Source organism: Mytilus galloprovincialis, chromosome 6 (genome assembly GCF_965363235.1).
Source record: "Mytilus galloprovincialis chromosome 6, xbMytGall1.hap1.1, whole genome shotgun sequence".
Taxonomy (NCBI): Eukaryota; Metazoa; Mollusca; class Bivalvia; order Mytilida; family Mytilidae; genus Mytilus; species Mytilus galloprovincialis.
This window is the reverse complement of record NC_134843.1, coordinates 51840126-51857243: the sequence shown is the minus strand read 5'-3', so window position 1 is coordinate 51857243 and position 17118 is coordinate 51840126. Positions and strand designations below refer to the sequence as shown.

The 17118-nt window shown below is 33.1% G+C and overlaps 1 protein-coding gene across 1 annotated transcript in view; it reads left to right on the top strand.

Annotated features, from left to right (window-relative positions):
- Window positions 1-16439, top strand: part of LOC143079839 (uncharacterized) — a 33203-nt gene extending 16764 nt beyond the window's left edge. Inside the window, exons 4-10 of the mRNA XM_076255468.1 lie at window positions 2099-2218; window positions 2715-2834; window positions 5113-5232; window positions 5990-6109; window positions 8170-8289; window positions 12855-12965; window positions 14787-16439. Of these exons, the coding sequence (XP_076111583.1) occupies window positions 2099-2218; window positions 2715-2834; window positions 5113-5232; window positions 5990-6109; window positions 8170-8289; window positions 12855-12965; window positions 14787-15994 (1919 nt within the window). The 3' untranslated portion in view covers window positions 15995-16439. The remainder of the gene's footprint in view (window positions 1-2098; window positions 2219-2714; window positions 2835-5112; window positions 5233-5989; window positions 6110-8169; window positions 8290-12854; window positions 12966-14786) is intronic.
- The last annotated feature ends 679 nt before the right edge of the window (window positions 16440-17118 follow it).

Genomic DNA, 17118 nt, shown 5'->3' with positions numbered 1-17118 from the left:
GGTGTAAACGTGGTATAGTCGTAGTGGAAGCGTAGTTTGGTCGCGGTGAGAACGTGATGGTTGTAGTGAGGTCGTAATAACGTCGCTGTGATATCGTAGTGCAGCTGTCTCTCCGAATAAAATCACGCTTTCGCTACGGTCTCGCTACGATGGTACGGCAACCTTTGCAATATTACTACGACCTGAGTACGATCTCACTACGTTTCTTCTACGACCTGATGTCGACACGACCACACTACGATTGTTTTGAACATGTTCAAAGTTGGTCACCCTCATGACGATCTTGAAGACCTCACCACGACCGTGATACGACCTTACTGTGATCTACACGATCGTGCTACGATTATCAAAATTTGCATTTTTTTACAGATCGTAGTACGATTGTGGCCTAGTGGGGACTGTGGTATTAGCACTATAAAGTACAAGTTAAGTTCGATTTTCATCTTAAATCAACATGCAATTTTCAAATAATCAATTTTGAACTATTCGTGACCCTTTTTGTATCTATAGTCGATTAAAAGTCTACGTTTCTTTGTTTCTAGAGCCTAAGATAAGTTATCAATTGTCAAGTTTTGGACCATTTTTGTTTCTTAAAAAAGATTTAAGTTGCTCCAAAGAAACAAATGTATCCTAGTTAAGTTGATGATCAGTTTCATGTTTTATGTCCAGACAACATTGTTGCGGTAAATATAGTTTTTCGGTTTTCCTAAAAAGTTGTAAGTCGAAAATTTGAACCGTACTTTGAATTTATCATGATATGGACTAACAACTGTGTAAAAATTGGAGAGTCACACCGAAAATGGACATAAGCGCCAAGCGGGGGACACCTGTATTCAAGACATTTCCTTGTTGCCATCAGTCTATAGATCGTGTTCAAAGTATCAGTAGAAAAATCCAGCTCTACATCCCCGGTAATTTTGTAAGAGTTCTGGGAACTTGCTCAATATGAATATTGGTTTGGATTAGTGAAATACCGAATGTTTGGTTGAAACTACTGTTCTGAAAAATCAAAAAGTTCAAGTAATTTTTTTGGTCTCAATATGGAAAAGAACGGATATGGGTTAATGGCACGAAGACATCACATATTAATCATTAAATGCCACACAAAAAATAAATCTAGAGCTGACAACACGAACTTCAATAGAGCAGGAACTTCTCACTTACAGACGGCCATCTCTTGATGGCCTCAAACAAAACAAGAACAACCCACCCCAAGTCACATTAAATGGACCCTTTAAATATAAAAACGACTTCCGACCTCTATGTTGGAAAAAAAAACGACCTGCGACCTGTATATTTCCCTTAAAAACGACCTCGCGACCTTGTGACGAATTTAAAAGCGACCTTGCGACCTGAGGGGGGTACCCTGTGGGAGCCTCATTGAACGCCCACAAAAATTAACATGAATCTGTTCTAAGCCAACAGCTTGTAATTCAGTGTGATTGGTAGTTTGATGGCCACTATATTTTTTTTCGTTTAATGGTTAGTATTAGACTGTTTTTTTTTTTTTTAATTCAATGTTTTTTATATCCTGCAACCGTTTTATAGTTTCTTCTTGTATCTTTGACGTTACAGTGAGTTCACAGTGAGAAAACAAAAGATGTTCTTACGACACTTCCCTCTTATCTAATCTCTCAGCTCCTCAAGTATCACTGTTTGGACCGGCGGTAATACCCTTATCAAAGTGTCGCGTTCGTATGACTGCGATATGTACACTTATGCAGCAACGTCAGGTCAGAAATGGGATATTTAATCCGATGACTCATGTAGAGAGTGCCACTCTCTCTCTGCACATTAATAACCATTGTAAAATCTCTTTCAGTGTTCCGTAGGTGGTCTGTCGCAAGGCAACATTTCTTTTTTCCATGCAATTAACCAACATTTACCAGGTCAGTCTATACATCCCAAGCTTCATTACGGACGTCCCCTATTACAGAACTAACCTATTGTATATATTGTAAATTTGATCTCATCTTTATCATGTATGAAATATTTACCTTTGGATATTACGTAACTAACAATCAATTAATGAACCAATTTAATTAAAATTTCAATGAAATACTTGTTGCAATTACAATTTCGTCATACATTTTTACAGAAAAGAAATCTAATGACACGTGTACAAATTCAAACGAATGTGGAGGAAAACTTTTGTGCGAGGATGGAGTATGTCAATGTCCTATTGATTTATTTTGGAATGGAAGCAAATGTTTATTTAGTAAGTATTGGTTATTACAAGACTAACATTGATTCTAACATAAATTTAAAACAAAACTTAAAGATATTTAATGTACAAAAAGGCATTCAATGTCTTATTATATGCGTTTTGAATAAAACAATGCACATTGAAGCTACTGACATTCTACGAGAGAGGCAAAGTTGGATATTTTAATCTATAACTCATAAAAAATCTGACAATCCGATGGCAAAACAGGAAAAATAACAAAACATAAACTACAGTTTATAAAACTCAACATGGAAAATAAAAGACTTAGTAAAACCATTCAACCAATTAATTACCATGTTATTTGTAAAACGAAAAGCCTGTCAATAATCTACGGTACTTACAATTGTATTTCAAGCAAGTAATTTGAAAAGTGTTGTCTTTGCATTATGCTATTAATCTTGTTATTTTGATCAACACTGTATTATTCCTTTTGCTAATGAACCAGTGATTTTTGAAGTTTGACAATACAGCAAATTTTATATTACAGAACATGGTGATGGACACTCTTGTAGTTCTTTTATCGAATGCGCAGAAAATTTGGAATGTAGGGAATCACTCTGTCAATGTTCAAAATCAGAATACTGGGACAACTCAAAATGTTCCCCAAGTGAGATATTCGATTTAAAGTCCACCTTCTATCTTTACATTGCCTTATACAATTAAATATACCAGCAAGAAAAGAAATAGACAAAATCAACGAGTAGTCATGTCAAAATACGTTTATTTGACTTTAATCCTAAAATTATTTGTATAGTTAAAGGTAGACAATGGTCCTTTAAAACTTAATTTTTTTGTTTTTTAAAAAATCAGAGAAGGACTAAAGATCTTTCCACATAATTTTTCTAAAAATTGATAAGAAGCTTCATCTGGTTTACTCGAAACTTTTGGCGTCAAATCATATGTTTTGTCCTAATGACTCAATACATAAATGGTTTCTATATGCTTTTGTCTGAAATAGGGGCGATCATGGCATATTCTCCGTTGAGAGAATATAACTCCGGTCTCAAATGATAGCTATATTCACCATGTTCACAGTGATTCCAAAAATAAATAGTTTGTAAATACTTTCATATGTATGACTGTAAAAAGGGAATTATTTGCTACTTCCGGTTTCAAGAATGTCATTTCTGGTCTCTTATTATAGGTTTATAAATGCCCATTTAAAAATATATGGTTTCTAGATACTTTTCCTTAAAATAAGTACAAAAAACTACTTCCGGTTCTCCAAAAATTACTTCCGATCGACATTTTGCAAGGTCATATGTTCCCAACAGTTAGCAGATACTCACATTAAAATAAAACATTTCGTGGGCAATAATTCCTATAACATTTCTGAGAAAGTAACAAACGAATATGAAAAAGAATATGTCGTTGTCATTTTTGGTTACGGAGGAGATAAAATAAATAGAAAAACCCAGTGTATGGGAGATAAATAAAGGCAACAGTAGTATACCGCTGTTCAAACTCCATAAATCCATGGACAAAAAACAAAATCGGGGTAACAAACTAAAACTGACGGAAACGCGTACATATAAGAGGAGAACAACGACACAACACTACAATGTAACTAACACACACAGAAACAGATAACACACACAAAGAAAAATATACGTTTAAACAGGGTCAATTTCAAAGGTGCATATATATAAACTGTGCGATATCATATTCCAAACTTCTAAGCGATATTTTGCTAAACAAAATTACATACAATAAATAAAAGTGGCAGAAGAAAAAATAATTATTATCAGAATAAAATCAGTATAGGTCCTTCCAAATAATCAAATAATTGGCTTTTGAATTCTTTTTTGACCGACTTATGACGTTGAACCTGTTGACAAGTATTAGCTTTATCTGAACTATTGATAAGAAGAATTCTTCTTAAATAATGTCTTTCATGGTACAGTAAAATGAGCTACCTTATGAAATATACAATTTCCTTCAAATGAACTGCGTCGGTTAGAAATTAATCTCATGCAAGTGCAGATACATATGTATATGACTTTGAATAATTTTAGAACATTCAAACATGAAATAAATGATAATTGTTCCTATTTTGATAGGGTTCTTATATCAATTCATTAATAAACAAATCGCAGATTTTGCTTTGAGATTTTTTTTACTAGTACCACCTTTTCAGCCGCATCTGCTTTTCTTTCGGGGAAGCTGATCTTTAAGATAAGCTCAGGTTCTTGGTGGGGTTCGTGTTCGTTAGTTTTCTATGTTTTGTTTTATATACTATTGTTTGTCTGCGATCTTTTTCTGTTTTTGGCATGGCATTATCAGTTGTTCATTTCTTGCTGATGGTATCTTTTTTCTTAATTTAGATGTTTGATTACATTTATGTACTAATTTGCCCTGACTTTACTTGAATTGTTTATTCTTGTTCACTATTCACATTAGTAAAATGTACGTCATTGTTATTAGCTTATCAGCAAAAAGAAGTATGTGTTTGTCAACTTAACTTTGAGCATAATTTATGTAAAAGTGCTATTAAGGTTATTAACACCGGTAATTTTATAATAGTTAAGAAATCGCATTGGAAATATAATTTACAAAATAAATGATAAAAAAGACTGTAAAACAAACATGTACATCAATTAAGCTTAAAAAAACCAACTTAGAATGATTGAATAAGGAGTACCATTCAGAACAATGAAACAAACAAATATGGCAACTAAAACGTGCATTAGTAATATTAACAGTTGCTTCATTTCCTATTTGGCATTGAAGTCCGAAATGTGTGTTTAGTCAATTTGAAACATCATCCTACTAGAACCACTTTTTTAATCTATTCTTGCTATGAATTTTACTAGTTTTGAATATTTTTACACTTCTCATTACATTACTTTAAACATATATAAGATGATGCATGTTTTCTGTTTTAGGAAAATCTGTAAACAATGTATGTATGAAAGAAGGGGAATGTGATACTACTCTATACTGTGCTAGGAGTGTATGTCAGTGTGCATCATCCGACTACTGGACCGGTTCAGCGTGCTCCATAAGTATGTATTATCCGACATATTTTGGTCCAGATTAGAAAGCCCTACTGAGAACATTATTAATGAAATACGGCTTAAATTATCTTCATCTTGTCTAATTTAACCTCTATACTAAAAAGCAACAGAAAGCTGTTACTGTGATGAAGCTTCACAAAAAAAAACAGTTGTTTCTTCATTAGCCTAACTACGTTTGGTTCAGCACCTATACGTTGTTTATTGAGATTCGATTACAATGCCAACATTTATTACAAGTTAACATTTTTCTATGCAGAACTTCGGCATAAACCGAAAACTGAAATGTTTACATTAACTGGAACGTGGTTAATACGTTAAACTCTAAACTATTTGCTTACTTGATTTTAGTGTATAACTTCAGCATCCATGGCTATATCATGGTGATCAGTTTTATAAGAAGACGTTACTTGATCACCGAGAGACAACCAACGACTTTACGTTAACAAAACTACTAATTCTTAAAAAATAAGATCGGAATCGAACACATCTTACTGCGAACAGGGTAAACTAACAATTGTAAATTCAACAATAATATCGAGTTTATTTTATTGGTCGAATCTTCAATTGAGTGAACATATGATAATGTGAATTAATCAGTTTTAATACGAAGTACAAAAAATAAGATTAGACAAAAAGTCATTATTCTGTTTGATAACATATTTACCAAACTTAACAATCGGACGTCTTTTGATAATTGATATGCTTAATTATACATCAGATATTAATAATTATTATATTCTTTCAGAAAAAGATGAGCATGCCCTCTGTAATTCCTCACTCGAATGTAAAGCAACGCTACAGTGCATAACAAATCATTGTGTTTGTTGTGAACAGGACTTCTGGGATGGACAGTTATGCGAGAAAAGTAAGAGTCATATTAGTTAACATTATATTCCATTACCCACAATTCAAGCCATATCTAGAATGAAATTATCGCGACGGCATGACTTATATATATATGTAAAACAAGAAACGTATACTGATATTTAACTAACGCGTGTTAACGAAAAAGATTACAACATAACACAAATAATAAAAGACACACATTACAATAGAGATAAAATGGCAAGTACAGTATAGCAAGGATGAATTTCTGATTAGAGTACTTTTAAGAGTATGTACATATTGAGAAGGGATATAGTGACGATACTGTTGTCAGGTCATTAAAGATTGCATATTTTGGTTTTAATATTGATTCACTTATAGGGTTTTTGCATCGGAATTAAACACATTCATTTAACAACCAAGGGTGGTGTTCCCGAAGCTATCTTAGGATTAAGACGTGTCCTAAGACCAAGTTATGATATGCCTTTGTCCTAAGTGGTGGTCTCGGAGCTCTCTTTACATAGGATATATCACAATGTTCGTCCTAACTTTAGGAAACCTAATTATGTGTCTTAACAAGATCACATCTTCACACTAACGTTGTGTGCATGCATTTTTCTATTTTTTTTTACGTGAAGATGAACATAAAATGAAACGTGCCATCGGTTATTAACTCGTATAAAGAAATTGTGCATGATTTTAAACTTTCAACTGCGTGTTTTACGATACGATGACACTACGCATTCAATATTCTCATTTCAAAACAAGTTGTTTTCCAGTTTAAATCACAATCCTTTCTGATATTTTTTTTAAAACTACATTTGAACTCATGCATTATAATTTAAAACAGGTTATTATGAAATTTGATAAATAATTGTATTTATTGGTTTCGTCTTTAATAAATGTTTTATCAAACAATTACTTAAACTATTTAAAATTTCGTACATAGGATAAATTGAGGACGTCCTAACATAAGATGCGCCTGAGATAGCTTCGGGACACAACTTAAGAGTGTCCTAGTCTGATCCTAAGTCCATCGTAAAATTTGTCTAATCTTTGACTTAGGACGAATCTTAGGTTACTTTTGAGAACACCATCCCAATTGTTGGCATGACACGGGTTATATTATTTTCATATATTTTATGATGGTTTAATAATCAATCTCCAATGGAAGGAACTGTGATTGTGATTTTCATATGATGAAGACATTTTATTTCAATATTTTTAATTGAAGTCTGGAGCTGGCATGTCAGTAACTACTAGTAGTCCTTTGTTAATGTATGTATTATTGTCATTTTGTTAAGTTTCTTTTATTACCTATTTTGCCATCGAACTTGGGCTTCTCTTCAACTGACTTTTACTGTGCGTATTTTTGTGTGTTTGTTTTTTTATACATTGGGTAGAGTTATATGGGGAGTGTTGAGATCTTAAAAAAACACGTTTAACCCCGCCGCATTTTTGCGTCTCTGTCCCAAGTCAGGAGCTTCTAGCCTTTGTTAGTCTTGCATGTCCCATTAGCGGCATTTGGCTGTTGCCTGCTCTATGGTCAGATTGTTGTTGTTTTATTTACACATTCCACAATTACAGTCTCAATTTCACATATAATTCAAAGGTAGCAAAATTATAAGATCAAAGAAATTCTTCTTGTTTAATTTTTAGGGAAGTAGCGCGATGACCACCAATTTATTTGAAGTCTTTTCAGTGATACGTTTTTAATTGTATCGTTGATTCATTTATTACTTGTACTTATCGTCACTTTCAGTCTTAATTTTTGTGTGTGGCGGTTATTTGTTGTTGTTGAGGTAGCCGGAGTGCTAAGACAAAATCACCGACCTTCGATAGCAAAATTTTAAAAAAGGAATTCATTCTCAAGAGGAACGGTTAAACGTTGCGTTACCTCAATAAATTTAGATAACATTTTTGAATGTACAATGTAGTAGGTAAAAGGGGGACTTCATTCAATTTTTAAAATTTATGTTTATACATAACTTAAACATTGTACAGAAGAGAATTGACAAATATTAGGAGATGAAACAGGGTTAAACATGTTTTTTTGTTTGTTTCATATTTATTCTTTCTCACCGGAATTGGTCGTTTTAGAAAGAAATATGACTTCACAGTGTCAAGAATCAGTCCAGTGTCAAGACACGCTGCATTGTATTAGAGGAACCTGCCAATGTGATCTCATGGAATATTGGACACAAGCAGCATGTGCAAAAAGTAATATATCATTGTTTACGTTTTGCTTATTTTTACGACAATCCTATACGAAAAAAAAACACATTTTGCTCAATATTTACTATCACTCGTTCAGGGAGAAAAAGAAAATTCCCCAAAAAACAATCACTAACCGAAACAATCTTAAAAAAGATTATCGAACAAGAAACTGTTCGTTATACATTAATAAATTTGTATTTCCAAAAGTAAAAACACAAAAATACTGAACTCCAAGGAAAATTCAAAAAGGAAAGTCCAAAATCAAAAGGCAAAAATCAAAAGTCCAAACACATCAAACGAATGGATAACAACTGTCATATTCCTGACTTGGTACAGGCATTTTCTAATGTAGAAAATGGTGGATTGAACCTGGTTTTATAGCTAGCTAAACCTTTCACTTGTATGACAGTCGTATCAAATTCCATTACATTGTCAACGATGCATGAACAAAACAAACATACTCAAAGAGTAAAAATGTCAAAAATAGGGGTACATCAGTCAATATTGTGTTATCATCTTAATCACTGTAAAACAACAAATGTAACGAAGAAGCACAAAAAGGCATACATCAAATTTAACATACTCATTTTGCTTATCTTATACGATTTTATTTATCTATCTAAAGTCTACCCGTAAAGGATGGAAGGTTTTCAGTACTGGTGTAAAATTGCGCGTTTGAAATTCGCACAGGTAGACATAAAATAATTTTGTCGTTCAAAGTATGACGGCATACATAAATGAAGAGTCACGTAAAGTAGAAATAACAAAAAACAGACTTAACAGTAAAAGTAATAATAATAAATAAAATAATTATGTGGTTCAAAGTTTGACGGGATACATAAGTACAGTTTCACGTCAAATGTATATCCTAAAAAACAGACTTAACAGAAGAAGTAGAATTAATGAATAAAATGTTTTGTCATTCAAAGTATGTCACGATCCATAAGTAAAAGTAAGATTAATAAATGAAATAATTTTGTCGTTCAAAGTATGAAGTTTTACAAAAGCACAGAGTCACGTCAAATGAATATCTCAAAAAACTGACTTAACAGTAAAAGTAATATTAATAAAGACAAATAAAAGAATACTATAACACGTTATTAAGATGATAACCAACGTCAGTACGCAAAATCTATACTTCAAGACCATCTTGTATTATTTGTAAAGTTGATATAGAATATTTATCAACAAGTTCTTGGTATCTTCCGATGAACTTTTTTAGAAAAAGGACGAGACGTTCTTTGACATATCCCTGGTTCATCAACTTTCTGCTCAGACACTGGTGATGTTTAACAAAGTCTGAATAGGAGCTGCATGCTCTTGAATACCGAATAAGTTGGGAAATGTATATTCCATATGCAGGTGAAGTTTGTATATTACTACTTAGGTGGGGGAAATTGATAATTTCAAAATTAAAATCGTCTCGTTTGTCATAGATTCTGGTACTGAGATGACTGTGTATGTCAAATTCGAGGTATAAGTCTAAAATTGAGGCGGATGAAGCCGTGTCTGTAGTCTCTTTAATTTCTAGTTCTGGTGGGTATATTAATGGAATCCAATCAGAAAAGTTCGGATTGTTAATGGAAAGAACATCATCAATATATCTGAAAGTGAAATTAAATAACCTGGCTTCTTTGATCTTCTTGTTTTTGACAAGTGTCTGAAGGAACTCCGATTCATATGAAAATAAGAAGAGGTCGGCAAGGAGAGGCGCACAGTTTGTTCCCATAGGAATGCCGACGATTTGTTGAAAAAGTCTACCTCCAAATTCAACAAATATGTTGTCAATAAGAAATTCCAGCATACTGATCACTTGTTCCTCTGTGTAGTATGTATTATCCTTTTGTTCTTTATTAACAAAATATGCCTTATGGTATCCCAAAGTGATAAATTTATAGCGTATGCTACCATTTTTATGATGAAAAGCATTGTGAATTATTTCTTTTAGATGGTTTTTCAATTTCATATGTGGAATGGTTGTATACAAGGTTGAAAAATCAAAAGTTTTAATAGAACTAATTTCAGAAAAAGACCGAGATTTAAAATTATCCAGAAGTTCTTTAGAGTTTTTAAGAATCCACATATGGTTAATACCACTACGCGAGTAAACAGTTTCACAGTATATCTGAAGACCCTCTTTAACTGCTGACAGAATTTTAGTCAATCTAATGGACAATTCTTTAGTAGAACATGCAGATGAGCCGGCAATGTACCGTTGCTTGTACGGAATTTTGTGAAGTTTAGGTATCCAATACAAACAAGGTAAGTCCTCCGATTTGTTGTTCAATGCAATGTTCATATAAACCATGAAGGACTTATGATTCGCCAAAATCTCATCCTTGTCAAATGATATGTTTTTGTATGTGGGATTACCTGAGTGCTCATTTATTCCTAATTCTTTTATAAGACACTCGTAGTAATACGATTTACATATAAAGACAATATGATTTGAAGCTTTGTCCGCAGGAACAACATACTTATCTTGAAAAGATGATAGGCATTTTACAACCTCTTTGTCACTAAAAATGGACTTAGGTCGATCATTCACACAGTTTTTCAACTTATGAATGCGACGTTTTATCAGAGACCTGATTGTTTTGACCCATTCTGACAAAGTGTCAAGTTGAACTTCTTCTCGTTTAGCCCATGCTCTGGCGTAGTCCTCAATGGAATCTATAATTATTTTGAAGTTATGGTTCCAATTGATGTGTTGGGGTCCTCTAAACTTAGGACCACGAGAAATCACCTTACGGAGATTTTCATGTTGAATTATGTTTAGATCCCCAGTAATAACATGGCCAGAGGGGCTGTAATTGTAAGGCGAGTGGGAACAGTCACATGTCAGAGGTTTTTTAAGGTATTGTTCTAAATCAAGGTCCTGTAATGCTTGTTTATAGTTAAATATTTTGGGTGCAATGGTTTTGGTGTAACAGTAGGATACAATAGGAACAGACTGATTTTGAAAACAAATAGGAATTTTAGATGTTACCTCCTTGTTATGTAGAACGTTGCTGATGTTGATTGCATCAATTCCTCTATTGGTAAAGTAAACAGGAAGGAATTTCCTCTTTTCCTCATGTAAAGGTTCCGATCTTACTGGTTTAAAGAGACGGAAAAGAGCTACATCACAAATTATACTGACAAGTCTGTATATTGGAGAAAATGTATTGGTGCCTCCTTTGTCAAGTGCATAATCTCTCAAACATTTTAGAAAATTAACCGGCAGTGAAAAAAGAATAATTCTAATGTAATGTAACCCTAACGGATGATGTAGATGAGAAAGAAGGTCATTAAAGCTTCCAGAGGCCGATCTCGATTTGGAAGACTTTTTTACATTAGGGCGATGGTAACGTTTTTGTCCATGACTACGTCGGTTTCGTAAGGTAGTATTAAATAAACTCATTACATTAACATCACTGCAGGCTGGACTTGACAAATTTCCTACTCTTTTGACATAATCATTGCAACCATATGGCATTGCAGTACCTAGTTCCCTTATCCAGAAATTTTCTCTATCTTTTCGGAAAGGAGTACTAAGTACAGGACTATTTGTGTGGTGATAAATTTTCTCGATGATGCGTACTTTCATAGATAACGAAGGATCATGGTCCGGTTGATTACAATGATTATAAAGAACCCTGAATTGTGGATCTTTATTATCAGACCGGTGTTGGTTCATCCTTTTACGTAAAGTTTGTCGAGTTTCCCAACTTCATTTTCAAAGATTGAAAAAGAATTAGCGAAAGGGTGTAAATAAAAACATACTGCATCAAAAACAATAATTGACCATCTAGTTTTTATATTTAATGTTCCGTAGTACAGATTTGAAGCATACTATTTTTCGAGTTGATTTATTGTTTCTATCATTATGTACATGTACCAAAGAAAAAAAATACAATCAAAGCTATTCAAAACATACAGTGTACTGTTCAAAGCATTCCCAAGAAATCTCACTTTAAACTACTTAAAAAAAAACCAATAAAGAAAAACACACAATTTGAGAATTTCGTCGCCTCAAAATATATTTATAAAGACTGAAAAAACAAACTGTTTATTCATATTAAATCATTTATCTTGCGGTTGTTACTCTTTGCGATCAGCATAGTAAAACGTCTAAATGTACACCAAACACACGCATATCGTACATGTCAAACTATTTATATGTATATATAATAGTTTACAATCCGGTATATCTTAAGTGTACACGTTTATCACAGTTTGCTGTATTATATCCTAAAGTAAACATAAAACATGTTTAACCCCGCCGCAGTTTTGCGCCTGTCCCAAGTCAGGAGCCTCTGGCCTTTGTTAGTCTTGTATTATTTTAATTTTAGTTTCTTGTGTACAATTTGGAAATTAGTATGGCGTTCATTATCACTAGACTAGTATATATTTGTTTAGGGGCCAGCTGAAGGACGCCTCCGGGTGCGGGAATTTCTCGCTACATTGAAGACCTGTTGGTGACCCTCTGCTGTTGTTTTTTATTTGGTCGGGTTGTTGTCTCTTTGACACATTCCCCATTTCCATTCTCAATTTTATACATCAAATCTGTCTTTGAATTTTCACAGATATTTGTGCTATTGAACAGTGTTTAAATGGTGGAAATTGTCAGATTTCTGACAACAGACATACGTGTGTGTGTGCTGAAGGTTATCTTGGGGACAAATGTCAATATGCAGGTATTCCTAATAACGTAATTATCATATTTCCAAAAAATGAATCCCTAGTTACTAAAATTGAACGATTGCAGTCGAAGTTTGAAAGTTTTAAAAATTGATTAAGAAATCACAGTGTATTCAAGTTAAGACACACTTATCAGCCATTGCGATGTATGGTCGGTTCCTTCGGCATATAGGCTTTCTCCACCTATTTAAACATGCACTGGGGATAATCTCAGGTGCTCCGAAAGAGTCCGCAAATCTTGCTGTAAGTGTGGCAACCGTCGACTTGCCCATGTTTCATATATTGTAAATAAAAAAGCAATAGCAACCATGTATCTTTTAAATCAATATGAAAAATTCTATCACATGACATTGGAAGTGAAATTTTCCGGACTGCAAGTAACTTATAATCGCCTATATTTTGATTGCAAGTAAATAGAATACTTATACTTGGTGTTAAATGTAGCTTTTCTCATAAATAAGCGTTTCTTTTTACCTTGTTTATCTTATTACCAAAAAGTCTTAGTCTTATATTATGTGGAAAGACCTGCAATATTTCTATAAATTTCAAATTCAATATAAAACCGATCGAAACAGTTCGTATCATTTATGAACATTCACAAGTTTTATATTGAAAGGTCAATAATAAAATATATTTAACACTTATACTAACTTATTTAATCCTTAGAAACTTACCAAACTGTTAAACTTTCGGAATTTAGTTCGTGTGCATCCGTAGGAAGAACTAAGTAGATCAATTTGCATTCTTTCAACCAATATTCAGTCTATTACTCTTTCAAATATCTCTGAAATTGAACAAAATCACCATTTTTGATTTTCTTTTTTTAACTTGTTAAGAGTTGTAGATTTTTGTTTTTGCAACTGGTGTGTTGATTTTTGTACCACTTGAAAATATTGTATCATGTTCTACAAGGTACATTTGCTTTTTTGAAATGTCTTATCTTAAATGCACAAGAAAACGATATTGTGTTTGAACTTTGACCTTAAATGAATGGAAATTGCATCGCATGATTGTTTTACAAAATAAAACAACACGGCATCAATGTCATGCGTACGACGTGCTTTTCTAATCTGGATTTACCTTCACAAGGAACGATCAACGCTGAATATTTGAAACAAAAGGAGATCAGGGGAAAATAGATAATTAAGACAGCTTTCAAATGATTTTTAATGTATCTCTCTGTTATATTAGGTGGGTGCATTCAAGTCCTAAACTAGAGTCTTCTTGACAAAAAATATCACTGGACTATTATATCTGTTCATTCAACCATTAAAAAGCTTTATCCCCTTACATTGTCACTGCTTATCAATATTATGTTTTTAAACAAACATCGCCAAGTAAAACTTTCGAATTTCTGTTCCAATATATATTTGTCTAAAATTTTGTCCAACGTTTTTACATGTGTTAGATCTTCAAATTTGCGTTAGCGAATTTAAGTTCTTTTCAAGTCGGGATTCGAACCCTTGCGTTTGTGAAAGCGCGACAACGATACCGTGTGCAGAACCCTAGAACATTCGACCACCTGAAATCCATAAGAAATTTGGCTTTCGGTGGCCGATGACATGCCATCTTCGTCGACTTTATTTAGGATTGTAACACAAAACATGATGCATATTTGTAAGAAGATGATGTATCTTTCTGATCAGCTTGTTTGTCTGTCGTAATAAATAGAAATGTTTATTACCATGAAGCCACCGCAAAAAATATTTTCGCATATCTTATATAACATATATTAATGCATTATATAAATTTCCTGATTTCTTAATTCTACATGTAATAAACAATTTTAAAGTTTTGAATGTTAAAACCTTTTACAGATGGAAGAGAGAAGGATTTTATTGTGATATTTCAAGAAGCATACGGCAGCCCATCACCAAGAATATTACCAACAGTAAACGGAAGGGGGCATTTATCAATTTTCTATTTCGTAAATAATAAAAATGTTTCAGTAACTTTAAATTCAATAAATAATCATTATATCCTTGATTCTAATGTGAGAATGACTAATGGTTTACATCAGGCTGGAACTGAAATACATTCCAATGTCCCAATTACCCTCTTTGGGTTTTTATTTACCCGTAATCATTTTTCCGAAGGATTTCTTGTTATTCCAACTCGATTTACATCAACAGAATATTTAATTCCTTCGTTCACTCCATATAATTCCGCTTATAGAAGTGTATTTTCAGTATCTTCAGTGTATTCAAACACAGTTATAGGAATACACTTTAAAATAAAGGATGGAACAATTGAATATGACAATATGCAATATTCTAACAATCAAACATTAACATTAGTAATCAATAAGTATACAGCATTTCAGATATCGCACACATCAGACTTGACAGGAACAAGAATCATTGCATCTAAGCCAGTGGTTGTGGTAAGTGGTAATGTATACAACCTAATAAATGGATTAGGCAGCTCTCAGCCATTTATTGAAATGGTAATACCTTCAGATCAACTCGATAATGTATATATCATTCCACATTTAAAGTATCGATTGCAAAATACAGTTCGCGTAATGGCTGTAAATGATACAGTAGTAGTGTTGAAGAATGGTAACATTCGTACCAGCAACATACTTGAATCTAGAGACTTTCTGGATTATTTCCATACAACTATCTCATGCGTGTCATCTAAAAATGATATGATGGTTCATATTTTCCCGCATCAGCTACGAAATGGACATGGAGGTGCATTCATGATGACTATTCCCGGTATTAACCAGTACCTGTATGAGTATGATTTCATGGTTCCTACAGATTTTGAAAGTTTTATTAGCATAACAGTGCAAACAAACGCAGTCGATGGATTTGTAATTGACGGTGATTTCGTGAATTTGAAAAACATTTTTAGTATTTCTGAGGAGGATCATCATTTCAGTAGTTTCAGCATCCCAATATCGAGCGGACCACATCACATTACACACAGAACGAAAAAAAGATTCGGATTGTGGGTTTACGGAAATTTCACAAGCTACCAAGCTTATGGATATCCAGCAGGAATGGCTTTCAAAACATAAAAGATGCCTATAACTACTAAATTAGGCCAAACATAACTGTTCTGTCAAATTGATTTTAAGCCATAACAGTAAGATTGATAAACGTTGTAAATAACAATTCAAATGTTATGTATGTTCCACAAGTTTTTATAGAGTAAAGAATTTCTTAATTCTTAAAAAAAAAATAATACTGTTTTCACTGTAGTATGTTAGCAATCCCTCTAATTTAATAAGTGTTAATCATTCAATTGCAGTTTGAAACGTTCGCGTGCTTAAATTTGTTTCTGGACGGAAAAGAGTTGGCAATGAATATTTCATTCCTTAGTGTGCCCTTTTTTATATAGACTAGTTCTACTAACTCTCTGCTGTAGCATCAACAATGCAAACATAAGCTCTTCATGGCATTGGAGAGTCACTTAAACAATATAGATATAACTGCAGATGTAATTATAAGACTTTGAAGTCAAGCGCCAACACTATGTTTTGTTTCCCTAAAATAAACCACTATTCTAGATGTTTAATTAAATGCTATCTACGAATGAATAACATTAAATTCGTCAATACTTAATAACGAATATGCTCAACTGCTTCCAATATTCTATATTTTTTTCTCGCGTATCAAGCATCAGTAGTTTCAGTATTTGGTGACATTAAGGCATTACAACTACCGGGTAAATGTCACTACGTTATCATCTTCAGAACAAAAACGAAAATAAGTTTCTTGCAACTATTAAGGTAGTGTTGCATATGAATATAAATTTTCAACCATTTTATAGATATTAGAAGATGTGGTATGAGTACCAATGAGACACCTCTTAACTCAAGTCGAAAATTGTTTAAAAAAAAGTTAACCATAAAAAGAAAGGTCAAAGACTTTAACACAGAGCATTGGCTGACACCGATCAGCAAGCTACAAATGGCCCCAAAAAATGACATCGATAAATGCATTTAAACAAGGAAATCAACAGTCTAATCTATATAAGAAACGAGAAACGAGAAACACTTATGAAGCACACCAACAAGCGACAACCACTGAACAACAGGTTTTTGCCTTAGAACAGGAACACACAAATGAATCGGGTTAAAACGTTTTAAATTGGCGTCAATCTTCACACTAAACTGAAACAGCACTATAACACTACAAC